This window comes from Diorhabda sublineata, chromosome 1, assembly GCF_026230105.1.
Source record: "Diorhabda sublineata isolate icDioSubl1.1 chromosome 1, icDioSubl1.1, whole genome shotgun sequence".
NCBI classification, from domain to species: domain Eukaryota; kingdom Metazoa; phylum Arthropoda; class Insecta; order Coleoptera; family Chrysomelidae; genus Diorhabda; species Diorhabda sublineata.
Window position 1 is genome coordinate 8600896 of NC_079474.1, and position 17446 is coordinate 8618341.

The 17446-nt window shown below is 33.0% G+C and overlaps 1 protein-coding gene across 3 annotated transcripts in view; it reads right to left on the reverse strand.

Annotated features, from left to right (window-relative positions):
* Positions 1–670: 670 nt before the first annotated feature.
* The window catches only part of LOC130452452 (glutamine--fructose-6-phosphate aminotransferase [isomerizing] 2-like), a 57609-nt gene continuing 40833 nt past the window's right edge, over positions 671–17446 (reverse strand). The window contains exons 6-12 of one of the 3 annotated variants that reach the window (XM_056791741.1): positions 13840–13994; positions 11739–11954; positions 7547–7817; positions 4971–5167; positions 3589–3744; positions 3367–3519; positions 671–1599 (exon numbers count right to left, since the gene is read on the reverse strand). In XM_056791741.1, the coding sequence (XP_056647719.1) occupies positions 1378–1599; positions 3367–3519; positions 3589–3744; positions 4971–5167; positions 7547–7817; positions 11739–11954; positions 13840–13994 (1370 nt within the window). In that variant the 3' untranslated portion in view covers positions 671–1377. The remainder of the gene's footprint in view (positions 1600–3366; positions 3520–3588; positions 3745–4970; positions 5168–7546; positions 7818–11738; positions 11955–13839; positions 13995–17446) is intronic. The other 2 variants (XM_056791739.1, XM_056791740.1) reach the window with 2 other exon arrangements.

Here is a 17446-nt window from a genome sequence, read left to right on the forward strand (position 1 = left end):
TTGTTCATATGCAATCATTTTTGTAATGGTACATTTTTGACAGTACTTATACCAATGCAATAGTGATTTTTTAGACCTAAACTTTTGTCTCAAAAGATAGACTTCCTTACAGATTGCCTCAAGTTCACTAGTAAACCACTTCAATCCTGTATTTTTATGAGAAATCATTTTTAAAAGAAAGCCTGTACCAGCGCTTTGTGACAGAATATTAGAAATGAGATTGGCATCCTAATTTGAATATAGACTTTCAGATTCATGTCACTGACCTTCTGGAATTTGGTTTATAAAACTCATTAAACTATTACTATTCACAATTTTTATCATAACTTTCCTGTTTGGTTTATTACAACGATCAAATTTGAAACAACAAGATCCGACACTATTGGTTCGTATACTCCTGTACATTATAATCATCTAAGTTTGTTAGGTATAGAATTATAAAGACAGGAACCAGTATTGGAAGTTATTCTAGTCGGCGTACGAACCACGTGTCTGTGATCATACGCAGGCAAAACTTTTTTCAAAATCTTTTGAGTACTCGCAATATGTCTAGAATCTGGATTTTTTTATAAAAGACCAAGTTAATACAAATTTAAACTTATTATTTATGTGTTTTTTTCTTTTTTTATAACTGTTTTCTTCGCTCGAAAGGTTAATGAAAATAAAACCATGAGTCGGCAAATTTCATTTTATTTCAAATTAGCACTTATAACTTGACCAGTATAAATCACCGGTAATGCCCATTTAACATACTTATACTTGATTTATGTACCACTGCCATCTACTACTTCTATATATCAGGATTTTCGAAATAAAATTTAACATCTTAGTGCATAATATCACATGTGATATATTTGTTTCACGAATAAACTACGCGGTTTGTGCACCAGTGATTCACATAGTACAATAGGGCCGGTAGCACTAGTAGCGAACGTGTTAATAGGAACAGTTATGGTTTATATTTTTATTACTTTCACTCCGGCGAAATTACTTCGCACGCTATACGAATGGACAGTAATCAAGTATTTCACTATATTATTAGAAATACTGAGAAATATACTAGTTTGCAAAATTTATCATATAATAAAATTACAAAAAATCATGTTTCAGGTTAAATCCAATTTGCATTTGAAATTGAAGCTGAACAGCTATTTACATAACACTAATTCGTAATTTTACTAAAATAATGAGTGGAACTTGATTATAAACACATTTTATTGTATAAAAATTTTTCAAAGGCAACATCTAAAAAGGTTTTAAGATTGACGTCAAAAAATAATTAAAAAACAAATATTTTACATTTCATCCTGGTCCCTTTAAACTTATAAAATAATAATGTTTAGAGTCCTTGAAGACAGATGAAGGAATAAAATAATACTATTCTACTGTAACACTCTTTGCCAAATTACGTGGACAATCGACGTTGCATCCTTTAAGAACAGCTATATGGAAGGAAAGTAGTTGCATTGGAATGACAGTAAGAATTCCTTGAAGACAATCAACAGTTCTTGGAATTTCCAAATATTTTTGACTATAAGATATTGTTTCTTTATCGTTTTCTTCGCATATTAATATTGGTTTCCCTTCTCTTGCAGTAACCTATAATGAAACAATCGAAAATTAAAATTTTAATATGTAGATCTATCAACTAATTCGTATTCGTTTTGTTCAAAGTTTATGAGTAACATTTTTGTACAGTAAAAAAACTTGAGTATAGGGCAGTAATAAATGTCTTTGTTTTGTAGCTTCAGAACAAGTTCACAACAATTTATATATATATGATATGATTATGCAATATCGTCAATTGAACAAGATAAATTCAGTAGGAGTCTCATGAATATCACAAGACAATGTGAGCAAAATTTTGGTTGAAATCTTAGATTACTGGAAAATTAGAGCTGCATTCATAAACACGTTACCAAAAATGCACCAAAACAAAAAACGTTTAGAGCATTAGAAAAAGGATTTTATGACTGTAGATGACTTTAATTCGCCACAATGATGCTGAATCAAATCAAGGCACGGACCCCTTACTCCAAAGACAGTTAGTGTTCAGACATAGGGAAAAGATGTGTTGTCCACAGTTTTTTAGGATGTAAAAGGAATTTTACTTATGTCTGGGCAACACACCAAGCATTTTTAAACAGAAATTAATACAATTGAAAAATGTATACATTGTAATCTAGAAAGGAATTATTGGAGATCATCATCCTGTCCGACAACCAAGCTGTCGATAGAGCTCTAAGTTCTAATATCATAAACTCGGGATAGGACTGCATTCGTAGGATGGGAGTACTAGGATTACTGCAGAAGATGGTAGCAAGTTACTTAATAGTATTACTTTAGAGACTCAATCCTAAGGTAAAACATAGAGAACGGCCCCAAAGGGCACAAAGTCACTGAAGGGGTCCTCAAGTCTCAGTGCTAGGTCCCCTTTTGTGGACCATCATATATGATGGGCTACTAAACCTCGTACATGTTCGTACGTAGTAATTGTGGCAAAGCACTTAGAAAAGAACAACTTTACTTTTGATATGATCCTTGAAAAGATCTCTAGCTGGATGGACTCAATAGGTCTGAAATAGAGGCCGTGCTGATTCCCAGCAGGAAAAAAATGTGGACGATGGAAATGCAAGTCGGAAGGCAAACAATCAAACCATTAATCCGAAACCTGGGAGTGATGATTAGAGGAGGAATCAGGAAGGGGGGTCGCGTCAATCTATCGTTGAGTGCCCTGTGAGTTGTCAGTGCATACCGCACAGTGTCCGAGAACGCAGTTTGTATAATCACCGGATTGCTGCCTATTCGAGTGTTAGCAGAGGAGAGAAGAAAAATGTTAAAGAAGGATAAACGGTAAACAGCAAAGATCGTTGAGAAATATTATGGGAATATATACCCAGCAACTTAATGGGGCGAGGCTCGTCGAGTAGCAGCATATTTATACAACAGATCACCAACGGAATAATTAAATTATACTCCTAATTAAAAGTGGGAGGGTAAACGAACGAAATTGCGGAGCACGTACTTCTCGCTTCGGCATGCTTCGTCACACATGGAAGACTGCAATAAGTTTTCAGAAATAACGCCTGTAAATATGTTGAAGGCAGAGACTGCTTATGCAGCCACGAACACGTTCACTGCTGAGGTTTTAAGGAAGTTTGGCTCTGAAGAGAACAAAGGATGAAAGAACAAAATCGAGAAAGAGATAGAAATTGACGGAAGAGCTCTATAGCTTGATCCTTCCCCGCAAAGTAATTCCTAACGGCAGTCCCGTAGAGTTCAACATACCAGGCAGAACACCAAGCCCTAAAGATATGTAACAAACAGTATTTTTACCCAAATCTCTATAATAAAAAAATATTTTACCTGTTGTAATGCATTCATGCATTTTGTGTACACAGGATCTCTCATTATAATCATCATAACGGGCATGGTTTCATCCACTAACGCTAAAGGTCCATGTTTAAGTTCACCGGCCATAATACCTTCACTATGCATGTATGTCAATTCTTTCACTTTCTGAAAATGACAGAATTAATCGATTAGAATTTGAAATAAAGATGATTATATCCATATATGATTACTTACCAATGCTCCTTCGAGGCATGTAGCAAAATTATATCCACGACCCATTATAAGTAAAGATTTTTTTTTATACAAATCTTCAGCAAGACTTTTAACTTTATTGTCCAATTTGAGTACATCACGGATCTGATTTTGCAAATTTTTCAAACCATCTATTATCTGGAAACGAATTGTTAAATTTATAATGTAATATCAAAAAAATTCATATGTTTGAATGGATTTTCGACATATCAACAATTCAACACAGAAAATGGGGGGATAAAAAGACCAGAGAAGACCAATAATTATTAAAATATTCTGACGATTCTTAGCTGCAGCATCAATCCTTATGATGCTCGATTGCTCACTACCCAAAACATTATCTACATTTTTTTCTGTTTTGTTCCAACATTACATACATTGATATATAAGTATGCTTCCTCGATACTATCGCCATCTAGTCTGATATCCAATCAGATTTGGAGCCTTTGGAGATCTGAGATACCATAAGATATATACAGGTTTGGAAATGCCTGGACAAAAAATATAAAGTCACCCTTCTTAGTACCTGAACTCTTTTATGAAATCGCTTACATATCAATAGAGAGATCACTAGAAAATGAGGTGGAAAGGAAAATGGAACAATCCGCAGGGTTGAGACAGGCAACGATATTCCTGGGAAACTATAACCAAAGAAGATCTATTGAATGTATCAACCTAAGTAAGAACAAATTTCGAATATTATCACGAGCCTTATCGTAAACAACTTTCAGAAACCTGAAGTTTTGTGAAGAAAATTATATTCAGTCAAAAATATATGAAATCAAAGAAAGTAGGTGATAAAGTGAGTTATGCATTAATCCAAGTCATAGGAAAAATATTTCTCGCAAAAAATCATAGGTTGGCCATCCAAAACCAACGGGAAGCTAGAGAAAAAAACTTATTAATGAATTAATTGCATCTTACCAAATAATTTAAAATTGGAATAAAATATTCCTAGTAATAGGTATAAGCACAATTAAACACTCCCAATTAATGACCACACATCTCCACGTCAGTAATTTTTCTCTTCATGAGCATCAACTTTTGGTGAAAGAGCTGTCAAGAACCTGTATCATCTCTGGATTGAGAAATTGATCCATAAGGCAGATGGCAGCAGGTCAACGGCAGAGAAATACGAAACATGCGAAAAATAAATAGTAGATCTACTTTTAGGTAAGCACTAGTTGCACTGAAAGCTTCATTAAAAAATATATTCGTAAAGGTAATATTAGATGATACTACTAACAAGGAACGTGAAGAGCAATTCTTCGTGATAATGGTAAAAACCAAATATTCAGAAGATATTAAGATAAATACATAATTCTTATTAGACTCTCACATTTGCGACAAACTGGTTAACTTACTTCTTGTCTCCTTTGTCTTAGGGACAATCTATCTTCGCTCATAACCAAAGCAAACATAACTAAAGAAATGAATTGACTGGTATATGCTTTAGTAGAAGCAACACCAATTTCTGGACCAGCGTTAATGTGAACACCACAATGCGATTCTCTACAAATGGAACTACCTACAGTGTTTGTAATACCAACAATTAGGGCACCTAAAAAAAATTATATATCATTATCTACTACAAGAAGATTGAATCGTAGCAGATAGAAAACAAATTGAAAATAAGCAAGATGAGCTTGGTCAAAATTGTGTATGAAAACATTACGAAATTCAGTAAAAATATTATTAAATTAATTATATTAATAATATTAATATATTTTTTATGAATAACGATTACTTTCAATCTAATTGTCTTCGAAACATATCTTCAAAGGATTCTAGTTTACTCATTTTTAACAGATGCATTAATTTTTTGAAAATAAAGATAGTTCAAGTGGGTAAATTAAAATTTGAAAAAATCTAAAAAATATTCTATTATGGTTAAACAGATTAAAATGAGGAAATTAATTTTTATTTATTTACCAAATTTATTAACAATATGTTTTTATAGTTTATTTCAAAAAGGTATAGAGTAATAAAACCTCATTAGGTATGCAAAGGGACTACAGAGTGATCCAACGAATATTTAAGCCACTTTCATAGTTTTGCATTGATTTCATTGAAAAATTCTTTCTTTTTATCGAGTGCAGGTAGTACCACCCGGGTTGGGGCAATATATAGGTATAGCCTATTGTTATCCATACACAAACACTGAAAATAGTGTGCCAAAGGCACTCATTTTCCACCAATTATCCAATATTTTGTCGAAATTTAATCCAAAGCTTTTGCATGCATTTGAACTACTTGTCGAAGCATTTCAATTGAGGTACTTCTAAAATATATGAGTTGAACGCATCAACCGCTTCTTAGGGTGTAGAAAAAACATCAATTCGATGTTTTGACTGTTCAAAAACGTCTTTGTTCAAACTAATGTATAAGACCTCACATTGTCGTGGTGGAGGATGATTAGCCTTCTGCTATCCTGATTTATTAAACACTTCTGGCAAATAAATGTTTGTGTACCATTCAGAATTGAACGTTCTACGTTGTTCTAATGGAACGGTGGCGACATGTCCAGTTGTTCCAAAAAAAAATAGGCGACCATTTGCTTCTAGGTGCTTCATGCACGAACAAATTTGTTGGATTTGTTGTTTAGTTTCGGGTTCATCTGCATAAATCCATGATTCGTCGCCTATCAGGATCTTATAGACGTCTTTTGATGCACAGCGATTGAAACTTTTCCAGCATTTATTTTCACCAATCGACACGAGCTTTTTTGAACGATTGTCAAATTATGCGGTATCCAACACGAACAAATCGATATGACAACCAATTTTCATGCAATATTGAGAGCGGAACTAATGCCCAAGTATACCCCAATCTCACGGCACGTCACATGACGATGTTTTCTGGCACAACTGCTGATTTTGAAGGACCTTCACGAAATTGATCCTATAGCGAAGTGCGACCACGATTCGATTCGAAAAACCAGTGAAACACAGTGGCTCGAGATGGTGCTTCATCACCAAAATTCGAAGCAAGTTGATCGGCATACTTCTGTTCGTTTAATCCACGTCGAAAGTCATAGAAAATTATCGCACGAAAATGTTCGCGATTTAGATCCACTTTTTTGCCAAGATGAATGTTTTGAGTATCTGAAAACAACTCAAATAGCACTTGTATGACAAAACGTTCTGATGTATATACAAGATATAGTAGCGGACCCAAAAACGCTAGCTTGGGGAAGACTTGCGTTGATTAGATCTTGAGTATTTCTTTTGGTTAGGTAGGTCAAGGTAGGATTTGAGAATGAGGAAAGAATTTAGAGGAAAGAAGAAACTCAAGTGCCAGATTTTATCAAAGGCTATACTTAATCGAGGAATATCCTCGATTCAGTTTTTATGATTTTATTTGTTATTGGTTTTTATTAGGAATAGGTAATATTTTAGTTTTTAATAGCCTTTCTAACAGTTTAGCCAGTATTGGAAGTGAACTGGTTAGTCTATAGGAAGTAACCTCTTCAGCCGGTTTTCCAAGTTTAGGAATGAGGATTAGTTCAGCGAATTTCCACTGAATTGGATTATTGATTATTGCATTATAAATGAATTTTATTATATTAATGGCTTTTTAGATAGTTGTTGTGGAACTTTTTCAGGAGAATTATGGTGTCTTAGACTAGTTTTGTTGTTACTTTTACGAAAGGAGGTTCCATTTGGTAAGGAAAAGTCAAATATCGATAATACTGATTTCAAGTTCATCTGTTTTTGCATAGTTAGGTTGAAAACATTTTGTAAGTATAGAGTGGAAAATAATACTTTAACTGTTACAATAATCGTTTCACCTATCCCAGTATACATATTGACTAATCTCATCGTCATTAGTAATTTGTCCTGTTTATAGATATATCATGAGTGAATAGAAGTAAATGAATGAATTAATTATATCATCTATGAATTATTAATCGAATAGAAAATATCATTTAATGGCTTACCTCGTAATTTACAATATCTCAAAGCCATAAGTGTATCTGCCGTTTCTCCGGATTGGGAGATAAAGAAGCAAACGTCATCTCTGAATACAGGAGTAGTACGATCTAAAAAGTCACTGGCTAGCTCCACCATTACTGGTAATTCTGTTAATTCTTCCAGCAGTTGCCTTGTAGCAATAGCACTATGGTAACTGGTACCACAACCGATTAACATCAATCTTCGACATCTTTTTATTTCCGGAATGTAATCTTTTATGCCTCCAAGTGTCACAGTCTGTAAAATAGATTATAATCAATTATGGAAAGAATAAAATTCAATCAAGAATAATTTCGTAGCATTTACAGTATTGAAAAATATTCTGCTGAACACTGTGTAATGTTCAACTTACTTAACTTCAAATCTACTATCTGTATTTGCGTCATTAACTAATATGATTCTGAAATATTAAAAAAAGAAAATCTAGATATTGATATTGAGTTTTGGGTAAATTGAGCAGTTTCTAGACACACTATTAGTCGAAATATAAAAGTATTTGAAAAAGTGTTTGGATTCAAAATTGCCAGAAATGCAAACTGATAGAGCTCCTTAGAATATTTTGAAATGAAATAATTAACATTGCTCTTAATTTCAAACAACGCAGGAAATAGTTTGCGAGGATAATATCAATTGCGTTAAAAAAGTGCTGTAAGTGCAATTTCAACATACGAAATGAGTAAAATTGCTACCTAAAATTCTTACGTTTGTAAAATATGTTTGTGATAATTCTTTGAATGCCTTTGAAAGTCCAACAGATTTATAGGAAAGAATAACAGTGTGCGACGAATCGTAATATTCTAATAATCGTTATAATCCTCAAGCAAAACAACCTTCACTAGGTTCCAGGTGAACAATCTACTAATCAACTCCCGAGTAGTGGAAGGGCAAGTCAAGATTCTCCTCTTGTCTATCAAGGGGTTTCTAGTCAAGTTCAGCATTCCAATCTTAGAGCAATTACATTAAAAAGAAGAAGCCCCTAAAGAAAAAGGGGCACGAGACTAAACGAACAATGATAGGTTCACATGAAGTGTTTTAGGGATCAAGGAGTATATTTTGAAGGTTTTTTTAACAAATTTTTTTATTTTCAATCTGTGAACTTCATAGGTTAATGGCAATATAAAAGTAATGTTTGAGAATTGCTGTTTGAGTTTTATACAATGCCCCATAGTTGTATACCAAAAATCCTGATAATTATCAGTGCGAATTTTCATTGATTTTAGTTGGAATTTTCTCCCTATCAACCAGTATAGTTTATTGAGTTTTGGGCCCATTGGCTTTTTCTTAGAAAGTATGTGTTTTCTCCCAGTTATTTGTCGATCCAGATGATTCTCAAGGTATTTTGCACTTTCTTTTTGTACTAGAATATGGTTATTTAACACTCACAGTCGGGCAGAATCTCTTCTCCGTTGTGTGTGAGTAACATGAATAGATATATTTTCATTTACTTTAATTCTTCAAGTTTTTAAACACGAAAAAAAGCGTCTATATTTGCAATATTTGGGTTAAGCCACGAAAAAAATGTACAAATGTGTTGAAGATACAGCATACTTAGATATCGCCTAAGCATTCGACAAGGTATGACAAGGCAGACTAATATACAAACTTGTAGAAAAAACCTCACGAACATAATTTTTCTAATCCTAAAATGCAAGACAGATATTTTCAAGTCGAATATATAACCACCGCAGCACCACCAGATAACACTGCTATTGATAATAAGTTGAGAATTATAGAATAAAAATAAATTATTTTGCATTCTCATTATTTAATAAAAATACCAGGTATGAACTGCACTGCGTATGTACCAGTAGAAAAAGGCAGATTTTCTCTTTCCTTCGCTCTATATGCCGTGACAGATATTGAATTGGATTCTTTCAAAAACTATGATAGCTTGTGGTTATATTCCAATATACAATATAATCAACGTCTCACGTGATAAATTTGAAAAAAAATTCGAATGCAATACATTAACTCTAATTAGGCTACAAAAAGGCATAATTCTCTTGTCGTTTTATGTACATTTGCATTTATTTCTATTGGACCTAGAGCTATCCACTAAATTAGCCAAGAGTCACGAACAGCGGCTCTTAAAACATGTGAACGTTCAGACAATCCAGCTTCTCGACAACACCATCCTAGAGAGAAGACTAAAGAAGAATAGTCCTGTTTAGATAGTTACTTTATCTAAGCGTAAAAGCAGAATAAAGTGCGGAATCTTACATATTAGTGTTGGTGTTACTCATAAAAATTGTAGTTATAATAATTAAAAGAGCTTCTACTGAGTAAGACCCTTAATTTCCAAACATTTATAGTAAGTTAGGATAGAATAAAATTGTTCATTGATCTTTATAGTGATCAGATCAGAAGTGTAGGGAAACTTTCCAGGTTTCATTAAAAATTAGTGCTAGCTAATCCCGTATGTCTTAAAAAAAATTATTTTCCTTGCATTGTTACGTAAACGGAATATCACAAGTGAAATAGGTTAATAATATTTTAATGATGTACATATCAGTAATTCTCGAAATGGAAATAAAATCTACCAACTAATTATTTTAAAATTAAAAATGCTCGCCATCATTGGCTAATCGTAAATTAAGTATTTCTGTGATAAAAATTGATGTGAATAGTTTGATTATAAATTCTCGTGAAAAATATTTGAGAAATAAATGATTTTATAATGTGTAGTACTTTTCTATGAACACTATTAGATATATATGATAAAACCCTGGTATATATATATATATATATATATATATATATATATATATATATATATATATATATATATATATATACCACTCAAGGTATAGCAATAACAAGCCAAGCAAAACAGAAGAAATGTCAATGGACAATGCACACGAGTCGAACAGTATATGTTTTCTACGACTCGCTTAATAAAGAAAATTTTATCAAACTATAATATAACTTCAACATTTTTATTTATAATTTTTCCAATTCCATTCAATATTTTCAATAATTTTTTGTGATAAACGCACAGTTGTTAAATGTACAATTTGTGTTACGGTTCCCTTTTTTAAGTCTGTGTAATTATTTTCTTCGATACCATTAGAAGTAGATGTTTATTCTGTCTCTCCATGCTAGTCACTTAAAGCGCCCATATTTTCCGGAATAAACTTTAGATGAGAATGTAAAAAAGTGTATTTTCAAGTACATATTACATCCCAATTTATAAAATGCATTGAGTATTTTTGGATGTAAATAATACATTTTTTTACTTCTTGTGGAGTGCAATGAATATTGTTTTGTTATATTGTATTGTGGGTGTACAGGAGTTAAAATGGGTGTGCAGCAACTCGTGACGATTTTCAATCCGTTGAGATAAGGATGTGCTAGCTCGGTACGGGAAAATTTCAGGTAAACGAAGATGAGTACATAATACAACTCATGACGGATTCATTGAAACTATTAACTGGAATTTAGAACCTAATACACTTTGTAAAGTTAGAAAATCCAAAAATTAAATCCTAGAATTTCTAAATCCTTTAGGTTAGATCAGGTTACCTAATCTAAATTCACAATTTTATAAATAATAAATGTTTTAAAAACTGACCGAGGAGAATATTTTTATTGGACAATGATTTAACTAATAACATTTACATTTGGATATGGAATAAATATAAATTGTTTTAGAAACTCAGCAACATTTTACATGTTTGTGGTTGAAATGTAAAATATTTTAGTGAAATACAGTGTAGATATATGTTTTTTTTTGTTTTTCATTCCATAATTGAAATCCCAAGCTGCATAATCTTCCGACACGAGTTGTCTAATCTTCATGACAACCATGATCACATACATTGTAACAGAAGATAAAATTTTATGGCGTACGCCCGTGAAAATCGAAAAGTTTCAATTAAATCCATTTCCGGTATAAAGGTCACTTTAATCAAGATCATTTTGTAGTAGACTTAATAAGCAAATGAGTAAATCACTAAAACTTCTAGGAGGCGGCTCGCGAGAGACTAGATAAACCACAACGAAAAACATAATTATAAAAAGATGTAAGAAAATTATAAGTGTTTTTATAGTGTTGAAAAAAATTGTCACAAAAGAATCAATTTTAAAGAAATGAATTTCAAATATTTACTTTTTTTATTATAGTTTGTTGTGATTGTAGAAAAAAAAAAGTTGACTTACTCCATTTTCAAAGTTAAGACGACCTCTCATTGTGTTAATAACAGATTCGGGTTGCTCAAATATTTCCTTTTGCATGAAGAAGTCATAATTTCCTTTCATAATTTGTTGTAGTTCCATTTTAAGAGTGGTGATTTCACGTTTTTGTGGATCATCACCAGCTCTTCTGATTCTATGGATACTGAGTAAACCATTTTTAACAGCAGCTACATCGTCGTCCTGAAATTAAATTTTCTCATGAAAAATTATTTTCATTGATTTGAATAATTGTTTATTAGATTTGATAAGAAAAACCTTCCCGTTGGCTTCAATAGGCTGAGCAGTGAATGTCGTTCTGAAGAACAAAGAAATATTGGGAAATTATATTATTGGTAGGTCTCGAATAATTATCATCATCATATTAAATTCATAAAATAACAGAGAAAATGACAGTCGACATAAATCTGTATCTCTATCAAGAGTTTTGTGCATAAAATGTCTACAGAATACTATACATAAAAAATATTGACCCTGTTTTCAATTTTCATTTACACGCCCCTCGTACTGATACTTGTAATGAATGTCATGCATTTAAAATTAAAAAACCGATGAAACAGAACTTCGAATTTTAAATGCTGAGCATGAACTTCATTCACGCAAAGCAACGTTAACACGAATGAAGGATGGTGCTGAGAAATCTAATCCTTCATTGTGCTGCAACATGTATGTGTAGAATTTTAGGTATCATACATTAATTTAGGGTTTATGTACGGTTGGGATGGAATAGTGACTCACAAAAAATTATTTCTTGTTCACCAAAACATCTGAAGTTGAGTATATTGTTTTCCTACCGTGACACATGTACCAGTCAGAATAGAAACTGGAATTTTGTCCTCTCCACTCCAAAATCAGTTCTCAGTGACGACAACCAGATCAAAACTTACTATCACAAGTTTATAGTTTGTGTTTATTCTTAATGCTTCTGACTGCTCAATAAAACCCTATAATAAAGGCGAACCAATCTATGAACCGAAAGACTGTTACATAGCCATAAAGCAATCAAAAAGAAAAGAAGCATTTCGCTAAAAATTTAGAATTGCTTGTAACTATCAAGAAAAGAAAACCGTCCTATCTAAGCCATATATTTTGGAATGAAAATACGGTTTGCTACAGCTTATCGAGGAAGGCAAGATAGCAGGTAGGAGAGGGTTAGATGGAAAGAAAAAAAGTCTGAAGACTGAAAAACCTACGCGAATGGACCCAAATACCAGAAGCTTCGAATATAATTCGGTACTGAAAAGAAGAATAGTCTCTATTTCTCTAAACTATGAGAAAGACCAGGAGTTGCACTTTAAGTTGTTTTGTACAATTTTGTACAACATATAAAACCTAACTAATGTACTTTCATCTAATTAAACCTATTAAAATCGTTAATGAAACGATGGTGTAAATCATATATACGAGGGTTGCTACTTAAGTTTTGCGAAATATGATGGGAATATGTCAAATCTGGCATTGCCATAATAAAGTTTGACATTTTTAATGGTGAACATACTCGCTTGTTGTCATACGAGTGCTATTTGAAATGTTTACAGATACTTGAAACATTCATCTTGGTCAAAAATGGAATTAAATCGCGAACATTTTCTATGACTTTCGACGTAGATTAACCGAACAGCAATGTGCCGATCAATTCGCTTCGACTTTGGTTGATGAAACATTATTTTGAGCCTCCGTGTTTCGCTGGATTTCTGAATTCACTCGTGTTCGCACTTCGCTAAAGGGTGAATTTCGTGGCGTAAACTGATATTGAAAGATTGTCATGTGACATACCGAGAAATTTGTCAAAGAGATTCTTTTTAAATTGACCTCAAATTGACGTACACCACCTTTCACCGCATCTAATGTAAGTGACGAGGATAGAGCTAGCACTTAATTTCGATTATTTACAAAAAGTATAAAACAGACAGAATCTACGACCATTATTAACATCCTACTTTTTTTCTCTAGGGTGCCAAAAATAATTTATCAATGTTCACCACAAGGTCAAAAAGAATTTAATACATCGTTGTCGATCTTAATTAAAAATATAGTTAATTGTAAAATGAGTTACTTCGTCACTTACCTCAAAATAGATAACTCTGTTAGTATGCTCTATGATTGCTGAAGCGTCTGAAGCAAAGAAATATTCAACTTGTTTGTCCTCAAGTGGTTCAAACTCTGATGTTGAACCTGTTCTTGGTAAAGTAGGAAATTCGCCTCTACCGTGCGGTCGGTGTTCTAAAAAGAGTGTAAAAATAAAGTTGAACATTTGTTAGGCCATAAAATTATATAATAAAAAGTAATTTGACATAATCTTGTATAGGTTTGGAAAATATCGTAATAGGAGTGTGAAGAAGAATTGGAAAATTTAACGTTATCATTATAAATCAATAAAAAAATCCACTGCAGTCGATCTGACAATGTTGTAGCCACCAGCTTAAATTAGACTAAATTTCAGCTTTTTCTGCGTCGTTACAAAAATGTAGCATAAAAATTAGAAGTAACGTTGTGCACTCAAGTTTTCGTTTAATTTGGTGAGTCAACTTTGATAAGTTGAAACAGGGAACGTTGCTTATTGAAAATACAAGCGCCCTACTGGTACAAATCATATACAGAACGTCAAATGTCAACTTCAAAAACTGAAGAAAACGTTGTTCGTGAGAGATCAGATCGACGAACAAAAATAAAGATACACATCAAATATTGTATCAAATTTTCACAAAAGATTTGAACATGCAAATAATTTGTGCCAAAATGGTGCTGAAAAACCTAAAACAGAAAATGCATGTCATTGTTTTGTTAATAGGATTGTGAATAACCAAAAGTCGTGTTTATATATCTTGTGCCGTTTCCCTTTTCCGACCTTGCAGCATATATATAATGACATTGTTATAAAGAAAATTGAAGCTTTGATAGATGAAGAATTAGTCTCATTACTTTTCTCACACACCTCACATAGAAGAGATAAGTGATTATGGCGGGTGTACACTCTTTGCGAGGTACCCAGAGACATACCGAGTGCGAGAGTGTACAGGGTAGCTCTCCCTTTGCCTCCTTATGTCGAAAGAGAAGGGAGAGCTACCCTGTACACTCTCGCACTCCGTATGTCTGGGGGTGTCTCGTTCTCATGTCTGTATTTCGTGTCCAAGTCAAAGGATCTCGGCGTGTCTCGCGAATGGAGTAAATATTCAAACATAACACTTACTATAGAATCCAAGTAATAAATTTCGTAAAGAGAAAAAAAGTTGCTTGATGCTTGGGTTAGGATATCAGGACTGAATTCCCTGTAGATGAACCGATATAAAAGAAGGACTCTTTAATGGAAACGTAACGTGGACACCTACGGAATATTCAAAATTCTTAGAAAACTGCGCGGAAACTACTTCAATGTGTCCATCTTCATAGCGTTCTCTACCGCAATTGAACAGAGGAGAGTGAACATGGTATTTAGCGCTCGTGAATGATCCTCTTGGACGAGAACGCTCGGCGAAAATTGGCGAGAGCACTCGCTCGAGAGTGTACAGTCGCCATTACATATGATCACATATGCGATGTAACCACACTACCAAACAAAATTAAAACGAAAAATTCAAAGTAGAAAATTGATGACAATATGTGACATCATAAAAGGGGAACGGTTAGAAAACCAAATAATTAGAACTAGCTAAATAAAACAACAAGTTACATGCTAGCGCAAAAACTAAAGTGACTAGAAAAAAACATCTACATGACAATAGAATAAAAGCAGCCAACAGCAACAAGAAGGAATAGAGAAAAATAAGTCGAAATAATAGAAGAAGGGTGGGAATGATACCATCAATCAATGGATCATTGGATGACGCAATCAAAGTGGAATCCTCAGGGTCGAAAGGCGATATCATTGCTTAACGGTTTCTTTTGGGATAAGACATATTACGATAATGACATTTATACTCAAATAAAACAATTATAAATTGTTTCCATATGAAACAAGATTATATCAAAGTTTTAATATTAAATTTTCCCGATACATAGTTTTGTTAAACGTTTACATAAACCCAAACAGTATTCAACATTAGTGACGAAAAGCAACAACAAAATCTTCTCTTTTATACATTAGAATGTTCATAATTCATACTATCTTGGTAAACTTATAAAAAGATATTGGTAAATATCTAGCTCATTTGACAGCTTTAGTATAAATTTAGATGTCCGGAGTGTTTTTTATCACCAGAAGTTGATATTGATTTTTGTTTAAATAAGTGGTTTGGTTTTTTACTGGATATGAAAATTGGATAACTGTGAACAAAGTTCTCAGTGGAATAGCAGTGATTAGCCTGGTTCTGAAAATTTCATGATGCCATGTTAATAGTGAAAAGGTATTTAATAAATATTTTAATACAGTGTCTAATTAAATTGGATCTGGTACATTTAAACTACCCGCGTAAATCGAATCGGTAATATTTATAACAGATTCGATTTATATTTCAACGTAGTGTCCTTTGAGCTCTTTATACAAGAAATATCAAAATGAAATTCATTTAGGATACAGACAATTCCTTGATAATTGATATTTCAGTTTCTAAGACTGAAACGAGAGGTTCATTTGCAACGTTTCATACCACATTTCAAATGTACATATAAGGATTGTCTGAAAAATTATCGACCTCAACCTTAAGCTGTATCATTTATGAATATAATATGGGAATTATATATGAGCATGCGTTGAAAGATTCTCACTAAAATTTCAGCCATTTTGAACGCTTAGTTTCCATTTGACAAATGTATAAGTGAGTCGTTGTGAAGATTTTTATAAAATGGAAAAGATTGAATATTGATCTGTCATTAAAGATTTGTTTTTGAAAAACAATACGTCTACGCAAATGGAAAAGGAGTTATCCAAATTGAAACGTGGCCGTATCAGCTTGACTGACAACGAGCGTTCGGGACGGCCAAAAATTGTGACAACCACCAAATGGCATTAGGCCACCTTCAGAATAAAGCTAAAGAGTTACAAAAGGCTATCAGCATATCAAAAAAACGTATTTGTTATATACTGACTAAGAATTATGTATGAGTAAGCAATCCGCGCGTTGAGTACCGCGTTTGCTCACTTTAAACTAAAAGTGGATACGAGTGAACATTTCTCAGGCATTATTGAAGCAGTTTAAGCACTGAGTTACATTTTTTGCGACGATTCATAACTGTAGTTGATATCTGGATCCACCGCTACACTCGTGAATCAATAAAAAAAAACGACAGTTGATCGCAAAAGATGAAGTTGCTCCGAATAAGGCAAATATGGTTTTTGGTGCCAGAAAAGTGTGTGTGTTTTGAGATAATAATGGTAATTTGTTCATCAGCTATCATTAAAATGGTATAACAACAGAAGAATATAACGCATCACATAGCAGAGCAATTTGCAGCATAATTCATGGATTGTTGTCTTGAAAACTGGACATATGTGCACCCGTGTATTGTTTTGCTGCGGCAGAACTTTTTCATGGTCACATGCGGTCGATTTTATTTCATATCTTCATTAAATCCACCAAATAAATTAGTAAAATACTAGATAGTGATGGGTTTGGACATATAGAAGGTATTTAATGTGGATTTCTCGTGTGTATAATAAAAAATGGTTGAGGTGTAATTATTCGCCTTCTTTGGTTAGGTTCACACCGAGAAACCTATTGCGTTGACTAAGTGTTGAA